At 38.1% G+C, this 14940-nt stretch overlaps 2 protein-coding genes across 2 annotated transcripts in view; both read left to right on the top strand.

The window, feature by feature from the left end:
• The window catches only part of LOC135705266 (uncharacterized), a 33448-nt gene extending 18798 nt beyond the window's left edge, over positions 1–14650 (top strand). Inside the window, exons 18-27 of the mRNA XM_065226888.1 lie at positions 6330–6401; positions 6557–6767; positions 11348–11593; positions 11671–11793; positions 11856–12395; positions 12454–12822; positions 12920–13060; positions 13129–13722; positions 13790–14230; positions 14290–14650. Of these exons, the coding sequence (XP_065082960.1) occupies positions 6330–6401; positions 6557–6767; positions 11348–11593; positions 11671–11793; positions 11856–12395; positions 12454–12822; positions 12920–13060; positions 13129–13722; positions 13790–14230; positions 14290–14505 (2953 nt within the window). The 3' untranslated portion in view covers positions 14506–14650. The remainder of the gene's footprint in view (positions 1–6329; positions 6402–6556; positions 6768–11347; positions 11594–11670; positions 11794–11855; positions 12396–12453; positions 12823–12919; positions 13061–13128; positions 13723–13789; positions 14231–14289) is intronic.
• On the top strand, positions 473–4298 carry LOC135705292 (zinc finger protein 729-like). Its single transcript, XM_065226939.1, has 9 exons — positions 473–638; positions 702–953; positions 1028–1150; positions 1332–1910; positions 1970–2362; positions 2440–2580; positions 2657–3286; positions 3349–3849; positions 3912–4298. The coding sequence occupies exons 1-9, from the start codon at positions 576–578 to the stop codon at positions 4128–4130; spliced, it is 2901 nt and encodes a 966-aa protein (XP_065083011.1). The 5' UTR covers positions 473–575; the 3' UTR covers positions 4131–4298.
• Positions 14651–14940: the final 290 nt, after the last annotated feature.

The raw sequence follows: 14940 nt of genomic DNA, 5'->3' as shown, positions 1-14940 counted from the left end.
GCGAATGAGAACGACCCAAATTTGAGTTTAGTTCACTCATAATCGCCAAAAGTGCAGGAACTCAGCGATGAGTAAATTTGCCTCATGTTTTCCCAGGATTTTCCAGGGAAAAATTCCCGAATTTGAGAAAAGTAAAGATTGGATTCACTCAGTCTATTGGTACTACTCCGAGACTAAATAAAATTTTCGTCAATTTCCTCATTTTCCGGCAGATTTTTTAGGTTTTCCACAGGAAACCATGAGACAAATTTTACTCATCGCTGAGTTCCTGCACTTTTGGCGATTATGAGTGAACTAAACTCAAATTTGGGTCGTTCTCATTCGCCGTGCACCAATACTGCCGATACTCGCATAACTGTCCCATCTTTGCTTGATTTCCTATTCATATGGGACAGTTATGCTTTTATGGGCAGAATAAGTCCTTTGGGCTGGACCTTGTATAAATGACATTGATTTCGATCAGCTGCAGCGGCAGCAGCTCATTGTTTGCGTGTCTCTAAATAGTAAATAAAGTCTCTGACGTATTAGAGATAACAAAATTTCGGCTATGTATACAATCAGAAAACATAATTAAAATGCAGCACCATGGCGAAATGTTATGTTCTTTCTGCAAAAAAAGTGCTTTCCAATTAGTTACGGTAAGTGATGAAGAACTTGTGAAAGGCTGCAACCACTTCAACATTTTGTTTTATACATTTCAGCACTCCTTATGCCATTGCTGCTTAGTGAATTTAGAATGCTGCGATGCATCGGCAGAGAAACCCATTCCGATCGTTCCGAAGGAAGATGCGGTTCGGAAGGTTGAGTGTAATGTCTGTCTTGAAGAGTGCCAGGAGGATGAATTACAACATCATCGGATGATGTGTATGCCCCGGTGGGTGTTCCGGTGCTCCGTTTGTGACGGAGACTATCTCAGTAAAGAGGCTCTGTGGAATCATCTGGCCCTGCATGAGGTACGGTCCTCACGGGGAAATTGTTTTCTAGTTCCATCGCTTTCTATGTTGAATGAAAATGTTTCTTTTAACAGATTGCAAACGATAGCAAAGAATTACATTACCAGGAAAAGAGAGTAACGTATAAACAACACAAATGCATACTCTGTAATGATCAACGATGTTACCGGGAGAGTATCTACTGGATACATGTCCATGTAGGTGATGGTTTATATTTTATGATTGTGTCGCATTACCCCGAATGTCACTTCCCCTTACCGCGGTTACCCCAAATTTGAAAAAAATGCACAGCAAGAAGACACTTGCATTCGGGGGAACGTCAATCGAGGTAATTTAGCACAACCCAATTTAAACCTAACATTTTGATTCACTTTACAGGAAGATCACGATGGATTTTTCTTGCGGTGTACAGGATGTGGTGAAAATTTTCGGTCGCAAAAACTTAAAGCGGATCATGCTCTTAACCATTGCAAACATAGGGAACAAATTGTACCAACCGAATCTGCTGAAGTAGATGTAGATTATGCGTATGAAATTAATACTGTTAACAGACGACATTCAGCACAAGTGAAAGAAGTGCGTTGTGAAATACCGGAGAAGCAGGATTCTCACGGATCAAAGATAGTTGGATCCTTGTCTATTGATATCCAGGCAAATGATTCCACTGTGGTAACGGATAGCGACGATGCGGTTACTAGTTTTAATAAAATCGTTGATGATAAGGACAGTAGCGAAATCAAAAATAATGATGAGACAGAAGAAGCTTCAGAGGAAATTTTGCTATCTCAAGCTGAGGATCCTTCTGGTGAATCATCCGGTGTAAAGTGTCCTCATTGCGACAAACAGTATGCTAGTGTCAAGTGCCTCGCACATCACATTGGCTATTGCCATCAGCCGACTTCATGTGACATCTGTGGACTTTTTTTCACCACTGGTAACAAAGCTCGTTATCATAAGGTTTGTTGTTAGAAGTTTCGCTGTAAATGTTTACTTGATGATGCTCTTTTTATTGTTAGTTGAAAATTCACTCAAAAATGAACTTCAAATGCTCTGAATGTCCAAAGGAATTTGTTGTTAAAGGAGGATTACGACGTCATCTAATCTCGCATCAGGTTGAAAGAAAGTTTCTCTGTAAAGAATGTGGAGGCACGTTCAAGACCTCAGCCGCTCTAAAGAGGCATACGAAAGTTGTCCATACTCGTTATGAGAACCTACAGATTGACTGCTACATTCCCATCAAGAAGCAAAGTAAGGTCAAGAAGGTTGTCAAGATTGATTGTCCAATTTGTCGGGAAAGTTTCAATGATCAGAACGAAATTTCCCAACACGTCCAGGAGATACATAAGCTATCTATTTGCACTATTTGCAAGGTGACCTTTACCAGTGCTTATGAGCTAACCGAACACAAGGTTTGTAAAGCGATGAACAATATTATTGCTCGGAAGTGTACCGTTTTAAAGCCTTATGGATTCTATTTTTCCTCCAGTGTACTATGTGTTCCCACTGTGGCAAAGAGTGCTACCACCAAATGCGCCTTAAAAGTCACATCAAGTTGTGCCACGAGCTGATCAAGTGTGACGTCTGTGAAACTTTTATTCCCGGTGAAAGTCAATTGGTGTACCATAAGGTTTGTTGGTCGAATTTGCAAATCTGAAATTACTCATTATAATGCAAATTAACTACCTATTATCTTTTCATTACAGGCGAAAGTTCATGGGGAACCGAGATACAAATGCCCTCATTGCTCGAAGAAATTTCATCTGAAACAAACATATCAGCGACATATGCTCAAATATTCGAAGATTAAGAAGTTTCCATGCGAATTATGCGATCGTAAGTTTAAAAGTTTAATTTACGTCATCAGGCATATGAGAAAAATTCACCGCATAAAGAAAGCTCGAAAAGATCTCGTAAATTACAACGAGTCCAATTGCAATGACGCTTCAAATGACGAACCAGCTGATGTTGCATTTACATTGGAAAGCATAGTTGAAGTTGGGGAAACAACGCTTATAAAACCTGAATATACTTCTGAATGTAGTTCCTCCATCGAGAATATTGCTGATCATACGAACAATGCGGTAGCTAGGATCAATATTTCAAAGTCTTCCCGAATTCCAAATTTCAGAGGCAAGAATAAGAAGCGAAAAGTCTCACGAGCCATTGGTGAGAATCCGTCGGCTGAACCCTCCGATACAGTTTGTCCTCACTGTGACAAAGAGTGCTACCACAAATCGCGCCTTATTAATCACATCACTTGGGGGCACGATGTGACCGAGTGTGATGTTTGCGGAATTTCTTTTACCGGCAAAAGTCAAGTCTGGTATCACAAGGTTTGTCTGTGGCAGACAACACTTAAAATATTTTATTTAAAATATTTCTTCTATTATTTTAGTTGACAACTCACTCGGAACCGAAGTTCAAGTGTCCTCAATGCCCGATGAAATTTCATTTAAAACATTCCTATCGGCGTCATGTGTCTATGCATGATAAGTATAGCAAAGTGTTTCCCTGCAAATCATGTGGCGCCAAGTTCAAAACTTTAGTTCAACTCAGCAAGCACGTGAAACAAGTTCATTTTATCAGAAAAGGTCAAACCGACTGTACCAACATCAACAAACTGGAAAAAGAACTAGATGGTCAAAAATTTGAAGAGATTTCCATTAAAATTGAATCATTAGAAGACAAATCATCGCTTCAGCACCTAGATGACGACAATGGAAAGTTTACCATACAGGCTTCTACTATGGATAACCCTGCAAAGTGTCCCCACTGTGGCAAAAAGTTCCACCAAGAAAGTGCCCTATCCCGTCACGTTGCAAACAGCCACGTGCCGACTAGCTGTGAAATTTGCGGAATTACCACGGACAACAAACATAAACTTGGCTATCATAAGGTTTGTCCATACATCTCATCAATAATCGTAATTGCATAGATAGGTATGTTTGTTCATTTCAGCGGACAAGTCACGTGGAACCGAAGTACAAATGTCCACATTGCCCGGAGAAATTCTGCATGAAAGCAGGTTATGAGCGTCATGTGTCCAACCATGGAACAAATAAGTTTCCCTGCAAATTCTGTAGCCTCATGTTCAAAAATGGTCTCGCCATCAGTAATCATGTAAGGCAAGCCCATCTCGCCAAAGCAGGTTACACTACTAAGGTCAAAAAGAACTAGATGAAAAAAAAAACAAAAAACGATTGGCATTCTACGATGAAAGTATGGACCTTAGTGGACAAATAATAATAAATGGATTAATAACCGATAATGAAATTGATTTAGAAATCACCATTCCCAAGTCTGTTTAACAGCGCATAAGCATTTTTATCCTGAACCTTCACTACATTGATCTGTATCAGATTTAAATAATATGCGGCAGAAACAGTCGAGCATTTTACCATTTTACTTACGATGAAGACTCATCCAGGCTTATTCTGCGGGCAGGGTGGCCACATTATTTTTTCATTATAGGTAGCTTCTCAAAACTTGTATAGGTAGTTATCGGTATACCCATGTAGTCACCTTGGGTATAAAAGCCTTTTAAGATTGCACTCGTATACTTCTCCGTGGACAATTTTGAAACCATCATCACTTTCATAGTTCTTCTATTCTCCACGAGTGCCAACTTTGATTTGCCAATGTAGAAGTCCTCTGTTGCCAAGTGAAAAGAAAGAGAATCTTTCGAAAACCGTGTAGCGATTTCAACTATTTTTCTCTTGGCGTGACTCATTATACACCGGCTCTAGGATGTTCTTGTTACAATTGGTACGATACTTTTGAAATGCTTTATACATTTTGTAAACAAAAGTTGTCATGCCCTTTACACGCGAACCGAAGTACGCCCACGCAAACCAATACAATTCAGTGCCAACATTTCAAAGGGTCGTAATTGCTTTTGTAAACAATGGCTTTAGCCATCGATTTCTCGCAAATAAAAGCTCACTCCTCTAAATTAACAATGCTATCTGGTAGAAGAAACATTCCTCTACCTGTTGGTGTAATTAATTTTCATGAGTGAGCTTTTATTTACGAGAAATCCACGGCTAAAGCCATTGTTTACAAATTCACTTTTCATCATAATAAATTAATCACATGGCTTTTAAATTTAAAACACGTGAAATCCATGGGTGCTACAAATCAATAGAGCATTCATGAGATATGGTTGATTTCATAAGATCGCCACTTGAAATGAACACTGATAAATTAAACTATTCCCACTTTGCCTGAAATTTAATCAATTTGACATTAAACTCAGTTTAATCATTTCGAAAGATTAAGAATTTATACTCTCTTTCTAAAAACTAAGCATTTGATATTAATCCCAGCTTAATCATGGTTGATTAGATTGAAGATAATCTTTTTTGAATAAATTTTAATAATTTTTGATTCTATTTTAATAATTTTTGATTGAATTTTAATCTGTTTTTGTTTATATATCAGTATTGAAAAAGAATAATATTTAATACTGGAAAGATTATTTCGAATTTAATCATGCATGACTACTGCCGAAGTAATCATGGCTCGGACTCAATAAGGTGAAGCGGGAATCTGCATACTTTTTAAGCTTTTTTGATTTAATTTATCTTTGAGTGAATGTGTTTGCCAGGTTTGCCAGTACACTGAGCGAATTTACCATGTCGTCATTGCATGATTAATCATTCAGAGCTATCCGATTTCTTTAACATCGAAAATAATATGAGATACCCGATTGACTGATAATTGACATTAAATGGGATGATTCATCATACATATCATAAAAGGAAATAACATCAACCACTTAATGAAGTACCGTTCAAATTTTGAAAGGTATTAACAATAAATGAATTCAAGAACAGAAATGAACTAAAATCATCCAAGTGAACCCCATAACGAAAATCATACAACAACTGTCATACGATTCATTTTCTTGTCGTTTCAGTCTCCCATTGCGTTTTGGCCTTACCATTTTTTCGCAGTTTGTTGCGTCTCTCGAATAGCAGTACACAGTTTTTTCGCATACCACGGGGAGTGTCACCAAAAAGCGAACGAAAAAAAAGTTTTCGGATTCATGTGGCAAAAAAATATCTACTCGTTCCGTTCCCGTTTGATTCGAATGCTTCAGTGCCCGTGGATTGTTCGCGATCCAGCCCCCCCTCGAGGAGGTGGTCAGCGACTTTGAGGAAAGCAAGTACCAAAACGCCGAACTGCGTCTTTCGTACTACGGCAAGTCGTCGAACGAGTGGAGTTTTACAAACTGGCCAAGTGGCCATAGACAGAAACGTGTAATCAAAACAACATCCGCTGGTTGATTCAAATTCCTAGACTTCAGTAAGTTACTGGGAGGGAGGTCCTTTGTTTCAAGCAATACGATTCTAACAAAACAAATTTATCTTCCAGTGATATCTTCAAGACCAACCAGCTGATGAGCTCGTTCCAGCAGATTTTGGACAACGACAAGTCGCCGAACGAGTGGAGTTTTACAAACTGGCCAAGTGGCCATCAGAAACGTGTAATCAAAACAACATCCGCTGGTTGATTCAAATTCCTAGACTTCAGTAAGTTACTGGGAGGGAGGTCCTTTGTTTCAATCAAAACGATTCTAACAAAACAAATTTATCTTCCAGTGATATCTTCAAGACCAACCAGCTGATGAGCTCGTTTAGCAGATTTTGGGACAACATTTTCAAACTGCTTTTTGAGGCCACAAACAACCCGAGCCAACATCCTAAATTGCACAAGTTCCTACAGAACGTGATTGGGTTCGATTCCGTGGATGATGAGTCCGAACCGGCGAATCCACTGTTCGATGGGGACGCCAGGGGCGAGGCCGGCCCAGTGCAGCATTTAGTGTGGTTGTTTTATCATAAATGAATAAAACAATTGTTCAGCTTATAAAACAGAAGTGTTTCATTTACAACATTAATTAACAGTTCCAACAATTTAGAAGAGATATATTTCGTTATGATCACAATTTTTAAACAGTAAAATAAGCTTTCTGCTTCCATATATTTTTCATTCAGATTGCACTTATATTTCATTTAAACGTTGCATGACAATATTTATTTTGAAACTGTATGACGAGTCCGTATCTTTCTCAATGTTAATCATACGGTTTGTTCATTTCAAGTCTTCCTAAGAATGGATGATAATCATGCTAATGGTTTACAGCGTGCAGAACGAAAATCATCCTGTTTTAGAATTAATGCTATTCAGTTCTTCTGTGCTTTGAGAGCTGAATCAGAGAATGATAATCTTTCGCAAATAGAAAAATAATCCGTATGGGGCTCAAGTGAAGCAATAATCATACATTGATGTATGGACAATTTGGTTCAGTGTATGCGCAAATTCAAATGTGAAGCACATGATAGTTCGTGTATTGACTTCTCGACGCAACATCTCACTTATACAACCTAGCTAGCGCAGCCCTGTAAAATCGCTTTGTTTATTATTTTCAACCACGAAATCAGCTGTCAAAGTGTTCGACTTGACAGCGGTTTGTTTTTTATTTTCAACCAGTAAAATGCATGTATTAGTGAAACTTCTCACTAATACTAACGGTGGTAGAGAACTCTATAGATTTTTTTTCTCAAGTGTATGGAATGTTATGGTAGAATGACGTTGTCACTTGAGTGCTCAACAATGTTTACAATATTTATTTTCACTTCTAACACCAGCAAGCTGCCTGTTGGTGTGGACCTTATACACTGAACGAATTTGACATATTCCTGTTATGTGGAAGTCTAATAAATTTGCGCTATAAGATAATCCATTGAAAATGATATGATTGAAAATGTGTCAGGTAAATTCTATATGAATATCTGATACATTTACAATGCTGATAATTTGGTAACTTTTATATGATCGTCATATGATAAATGAAAATCGATTAAATTATAATAATTAACTGAAATGGATTTGAAACCCATAAGCATAACCCTAATAAAAATGGTATGGTTAATTTGCTTAACGACGTGTTCTGGGTATCATCCAAACCATTTGTGGAATAGTTCAATGATTTGGGTTATCGTTCGTTTATGGTTATTTTTTATTAGGGAAGCTATACTTTTCACCACAATATAATATATGTGTCATAAATCAATCGAAGTAAAGTTTATGTGAAAATAACATGAAATTTACTTCTTCTTTTGATACATATATATTTAATCGATTTCTAAAAATAAATTCGAAAAATAAACATCAGGCAGTGGGAGCTTTCACAGTTGTGCCTTTTTTTTATTGTAGCTGATTTGGGATTCGATCAAGATCTGTTGAGGTGTGATGCTTTCGGTGTCTGTGCTCGATTCCACTGGGCCACGGCTGACTTCAAGATTGAGCTCGTTCAAATAGCAGCTCTCCCGACATGGAATGTAGTGCAACTTTATGCTCGTTTTGCTAGAGTGAAAACAAATAGCACTGACAAGTTTATGTTCCGTTTCGGTGGTGTGGTTTGTTCAAATCTTTCTTAATGCACCTGTGTGCAATAAATCAACGACTAAATTATATGATTTGATAGAACTGGCTCATGAAGTTCGAGTACTACTTAGGGCTGGAATCTGAATTAGCCGTGTAGAAGGCTTACAATTAGAATCATAGCAAAGTAAATATTACAGTAGAATCATTTTTTTTTTCAATCTCAATACATTCTTTTCTGGAACCAATTATCATATGAATGAGTGTACGTTAACATCGTTGAAAATTGTTTCAATAATTTATAAAGAACAATCAAGATGTATATGTATTTTATTGGGAGCGATATTCATCCCAGAAAAACATGCAAAAACAAATGCTTGCTGTTGGATTTCTTAAAAGGCATATCTATATGACTATTTCAGTGCCAACATTTCAAAGGGGCGTAATTGCATTTGTAAACAATGGCTGTAGCCGTCGATTTATCGCGAATAAAAGCTCACTCATGAAAAATAATCACACCAGCAGGTAGAGGAATGTTTCTTCTACCAGCTAGCATTGTAATTTTGGAGAAGTAAGATTTCATTCGCGAGAAATTGACGACTAAAGTCATTGTTTACAAAAGCAATTACGCCCCTTTGAAATGTTGGCACTGATTTAATGATTGGGATAGATCTGTTTACAATTTTTAAACGTCAAAAATCAAAGCAAGCTATTACAATGAGATATACATGTTTTCCTATACTGCAAAGTTAAATGACAGTCCAATAGTTTCTACATGTATATTTACACGCGACATATCAACAAACGTCAAAAATCAGTAAAAGCAACTCCAATAAAATATACATGATTATCTTATAAGATATATATTTTAGTGGGCAATATTCATCATGAAAACAGGTATATTTTACTGAATTTTCTCATAGTGCAAACTTATATGATTTTCCATTAGTTTCTAGATGTCTGTTCCCACCCATGACATATCAACAGTTTTTCACCATGAAATATATCAGACAATACTCATATACTTCTTACCTTCGCTAACCACGTTCGAAGCAAAGTATTATCAAGTACTAAGTATATGAAATTACGGTAGAAATCATTCCATATCGCAGTCATAGTTTTTAAGTGATAATCCAATGGAATCTATCAATCATCACATAGAATGAATAAATCTGCTGACATTGCTATGTTATAAGATGAATCCAATAAACAGTACATGTCGATTTGTTTCAGTGTATATAAACGTCATTGTCATCTCCCCCAGCACGGCGAATGAGAACGACCCAAATTTGAGTTTAGTCAACTCATAAATCACATAAAGTGCATGAGTAAATTTGCCTCATAGAGTTCTCTACCACCGTTAGGCCGTTCGCAATGCTGTTGTATTTTATAAGGATTGTTTCAATTTGAAACTAGAACAGAAACGCACCTCTCGCAATGCTGAGTTGCAGTTTCATTATTCGAGCACTATTTTGCACCAGATTTGCAACTGCTCGACTATTCTGTTTTATTTCTGAGCGAGTTTGAAACACGAATGGAACTCTGTTTCAAATTTCTTTGTATGTATTTAAAGATGTTTCGAAGAGCTTCACAAACAACTCTATGAACTTCATAGAAAACAGTAAAGTTTATGGAACTTGATGATTACAAACATCTTTTAGAACTGTGCGTTGCGCTGATCGTGTTGCAGTTTTATTTTTGACAGTTTCAAATTATAGAATTGTCGAGGAGTTTAAAACAATTTTGAAACTCAGCATTGCGAACGGCCTTAGTATTAGTGAGAAGTTTCACTAATACATGCATTTTACTAGTTGAAAATAAAAAAACAAACCGCTGTCAAGTCGAACACTTTGACAGCTGATTTCGTGGTTGAAAATAATAAACAAAGCGATTTTACAGGGCTGCGCTAGCTAGGTTGTATAAGTGAGATGTTGCGTCGAGAAGTCAATGTTTTCCCAGGTTTCTCCAGGAAAAAATTCCCGAATTTGAGAAAAGAAAAGATTGGATTCACTCAGTCTATTGGTACTACTATGAGACTGAATAAGATTTTATTCAATTTCCTCATTTTTCGGCAGATTTTTTAGGTTTTCCACAGGAAACCATGAGACAAATTTACTCATCGCTGCGTTCCTGCACTTTTGGCGATAATGAGTGAACTAAACTCAAATTTGAGTCGTTCTCATTCGCCGTGAGGTAAAAGGAGGAGCAGACAAAACAAATCGGCCTGAGTAAAATTAAATTTGTTGTTCGCAATGTTCTGTTCTTTCTGCAAAAAAAGTGCTTCCAAATTAGTTACGGTAAGTGACGAACCGGAATCTGTTATAAGTTACATAAGTTCCAACGTTGATTGAAGAAAGTAGTTCGGATTGTATGCAACATTAAGCGTAGAAAATCAGCAGCCACGGAACGGAGCAGAATCCCTGAATTTGAGATTAATTACTTCCACTAATGACTTTATTGTTCTCCTTTAGTTAAAAATCAAATGTTGTGTTTTCCTTGACCTGAGCAATGGTGTAACCGACAGGCTAACGTTACGATAATAAATTACAAATTACGAAAATTGCAGCAGCTTTTTCATGCCGTTCAGAGGTACTTAAAATGTCACAGGTCACATTCAAAGGAAGAATTTGCTGAACGTCTGGCCACAACAACCAACAATTTTCGCCTTCAAGGCTGCCCTCAAAGGGTATTGGATAAAATTTTCACTGAAAACTTTAAAGCTGAACAATGCTCTTTGCATCCATGTTAAGACATTCCCAGTTATTTTCAGCACACAGATCGGTTATCTAGATTCTAATACGACAAACACGATAAGAAACGGTTCTATACGTAAGTTATTAACGAAAGAGAAAGTCAATGAAGATCATCGATCAATCTTACTTAGGACCTAATGCATTGTTCAGCTTGATTTCTATATGTTTTCCTTGACTTGATGTAAAGCACCACAAGCAGGGTATCGATGACTAAATAAAATTACAATTGCTTTGTACCTACATACATTTCAGCACTCGTTAGGCGATTGCTGTTTGGTGCATTTAAAATGCTGCGAAGCAACAGCAGCGAGTCGATTGGCTGTCGGTGAAGATGCGATTCGGACGGTTGAGTGTGATATCTGTTCCGAGGAGTACCAGGAGGATGAACTCCAACGGCATCGGGAGATGTGTATGCCACGGTTGGTGTTCCGTTGTTCCTTGTGCGACGAAGACTATCTGAGTAAGGAGGGTCTGTGGAATCATCTGAGTCTGCATGAGGTATGTGGAGGGGTTTCTATTTCATCGGGTTAGTCGTCCTATGTACATAAATGCTCATAAATGAATTTTATCAACAGATTGCAAACGAGAGTAAAGAATTATATTACCAGGAAAGAAGTGTAACGTATAAGCAACACAAATGTATCCTGTGTAATGATCAACGTTGTTTTCAGGAGAGTGTCTACTGGAGGCACGTTCATGTGAGTAACTCGGCTTAGAATTAGATTGAATTGTTTATTACAAGAGTTGGTGCACCTTTCAGGAAGATCACGATGGCTTTTTCCTGCGGTGTTCCGAGTGCGGCGAAAGCTTCCGGTCACAACAACGTATGTCTGATCATGCTTTGAACCATTGCACATCTAGAGAACAAGCGATGCCATTCGAATCTGGTGGACTAGACATGGATGACGGCAATGCTACTGGTGACAAACAGCAGGATTCACTCGAATCAGAGATAGTTGAATCCTTGTCGGTTGATTTCTATGAACATTGTTCTGAATTGGTTACGGAGTGTGACGATAATCGTACTGGTTGTTATGATCAAATCAACGATGAAATCGAGAAAACATCCGACGTGCAACCAGTTTCTCAACTGAAAAACAAAAAGAATAATCCGATTCCGAACGTGGCTTCAGGGGGCATTTGTTCGAGTGAATCGTCCGATATAAAATGTTCCCAATGCAACAAGAAGTATTTCAGTGCTAAGATCCTCTCACGTCACTTCCAAAGATGTCATCGGCCGACCACGTGCGACGTCTGTGGAGTTGTTTTCAGCACTTTTAACCAATTCCGTTATCATAAGGTGGGTGGTTAAAGTTTAACTATAACTGTTTACTTGCTAACGCAATTTTCCTGGTTAGTTAATCAGCCACTCTGGAGTTCTTTATAAATGTCATGAATGTCCGATGGAATTTAATGTAAAACATTCTTATCAACGTCATGTGGCCAGACATCACAAGGCTATGAAGTTGTGCTGTAAAATATGTAATCGCAAACTCAAAACCTCAGTCGCTTTGGCAAAACATATGAGTTTATGCCATAGTGACTTTACTAAGATCCAACAGCAATATCAAGCCAAAACGGTTGTCAAAACTGATTGTCCAATTTGTCGGAAAAGTTTCAGCGATCAGGAACAAGTTTCCCAACACGTCCAGAAGATACATAAGCTAACCATTTGCAAAATTTGTGGGGAGACCTATGGTAGTACCGATGAGCAAAACAATCACAAGGTATGTACTGTTACAGCGATAGACGATTTTCGGAAACAAGGAAACGATTTCTTGGGAATTGACATAGAATCAAGATTGACCTTTAAGATCTTTTCAGTGTAAAATTTGTCCCCATTGTGGTAAACAGTGCTACAACCCAACGCGTCTAATTGTACACATCACCAAAACTCATGAACTGACCGCGTGTGACATCTGTGGAATGTCATTTGCCGGCAAAAGTAAAATGATGTATCATAAGGTTTGTTTGTGAAATTTGTTACTCTGAAATTTCTCTCATTAATTCGATCTCAATCTCTACAATTCCAGCTGACAGCACATTCGGAACCAAAATACAAATGCTCACATTGCTCGAAGAAGTGTTATTTGAAATATGACTATCTGCGTCATTTATCGTTTTGTTTAAAGGGTAAGGTCTTGCGGTGCAAAATATGTCAACGGACGTTCGGAAAATTAGTCCATCTCACTGATCATATGGAAATGGCTCACGGGGAGAAAAGAATCCAAACAGATCTCGGAGACTGTATCGAACCAAAGTCCTGTGATGTTTTGAATGTGCGGCAAGAAGAAGAGATGGAAATGGAAAGCATAGTGGAAGTGGAGGAAACAATGCTTCTTAAAGCAGAAAATAAAATACCACACGATCCTGACTGTAATTCACCAGTCGAGAATGTTGCCAATACGAGAATTCAAAATAAAGGGCAGAATAGACGGTTGCACATCTCACAAACTCTGGATGGGTATCCGTTGAGTGGATTTTCCGACACAAAGTGTCCCGACTGTGGCAAAGAGTGCTACCACACCGAGCGCCTTACTATACATTTCACGCGTCGCCATAAGGTGACCGAGTGTAAAATTTGTCATGCTTCTATTGTCGGCAGAGATCAAACCTGGTATCATAAGGTTTGTTTGTCGAAGTTGTAACTCCAAAATTTCTCTTAGTAATGCAACCTCATTTTCTATATTTTAGTTAAAAGTTCATTCGGAACCGAAATACAAATGCTCCCATTGTTCGAAGAAGTTTTATTTAAAATACGGCTATCGGCGGCATATGTCCGTTCATAAGATTATTAAGGGCTATCCCTGCAAGTTCTGTGGCCGAAAGTTTAAAACTTTACATGATGTGGGACGCCATGTAAAGCATGTCCACTTTGTGAGTAAAGTGCAACCCGACCGAGAACATGTCCAGCAGATGGCAATCAAAGAAGAAATCTCAGAACTAGATGACGACGGAGACAAATTGATGTCACTGCCTTCTACAAGCGGATCCACGATAAAATGTCCCCACTGTGACAAAAAGTTTCAGCAAGACAAATTTCTAATCCGTCACATTGCAAGCAACCACAAGCCGCGCACTTGTAACATCTGCGGACTTAACTTTGAAAAAACACATCAACTTTATTATCATAAGGTTTGCGATGTTCGATTTTTTATACTGATCACCATTCATCATAAAATTGTTTATTTCAGCTGACGTGCCACTCGGAACCAAGGCACAAATGTCCGCACTGCCCGGAGAAATTTCACTTGAAATCTCTCTGTGATCGCCATGTGTCCAGGCATAAAGAAAACACATTTCCCTGCAAATTATGCAGCCTTAAGTTTAAAACTGCTCTCTCTGTTAGCAAGCATGTGAAACTTTCTCACCGTGCTAAGGAAATGAAAACTGAGGCCACAAAGATGTAGTTTTGGTAAGTTAAGCCATCTGCATCCCTGATTCAAAACTGATATAGATCCAAATATTTAGATCTGAGCCGATCTGAAATCATGCACCTCGGCGTTCTAAATTTGGTTTTAATTTCATACAACCACAGTTGTTTATTTAAATATTTAACCCTCAATTATTCGCTTATTTAATCAACAAGAGTTTCTCGAACGACCCATAGTTCCTAGATCTTGCAATACTTGGATGAACAACCAAGCTCGAGGGGTTCCACTGCGTCTTCGTTATTGCCTTATCCTCTCTGTCTATAGTACCTTCCTTTCTTTAGCTACCTACTGTAGGATATAACCACAGAGAACAGACATGGAGGCTCGAGCAAAATTTCTCTAAAAACTTGTGTAAAGATTCCTATTCGACTTAAGCGTCACTAACGGTGACTTCCCCACTTAAAAACCCTC

This window comes from Ochlerotatus camptorhynchus, unplaced genomic scaffold, assembly GCF_037179485.1.
Source record: "Ochlerotatus camptorhynchus isolate MF236.1 unplaced genomic scaffold, CSIRO-AGI_Acam_v1.1 ptg000265l, whole genome shotgun sequence".
NCBI classification, from domain to species: domain Eukaryota; kingdom Metazoa; phylum Arthropoda; class Insecta; order Diptera; family Culicidae; genus Ochlerotatus; species Ochlerotatus camptorhynchus.
The sequence above is the reverse complement of the archived record's forward strand: the minus strand, read 5'-3'. Positions and strand labels throughout refer to the sequence as shown.

Bases quoted from the DNA above. Each gene is read 5' to 3' on its own strand.
- LOC135705292 (XM_065226939.1), top strand. From the start codon at position 576: ATGCAGCACCATGGCGAAATGTTATGTTCTTTCTGCAAAAAAAGTGCT. The intron at 2,581-2,656 runs GTTTGTTGGTCG...TTTTCATTACAG, and splicing joins GTCAATTGGTGTACCATAAG to GCGAAAGTTCATGGGGAACC. The intron at 3,287-3,348 runs GTTTGTCTGTGG...CTATTATTTTAG, and splicing joins GTCAAGTCTGGTATCACAAG to TTGACAACTCACTCGGAACC.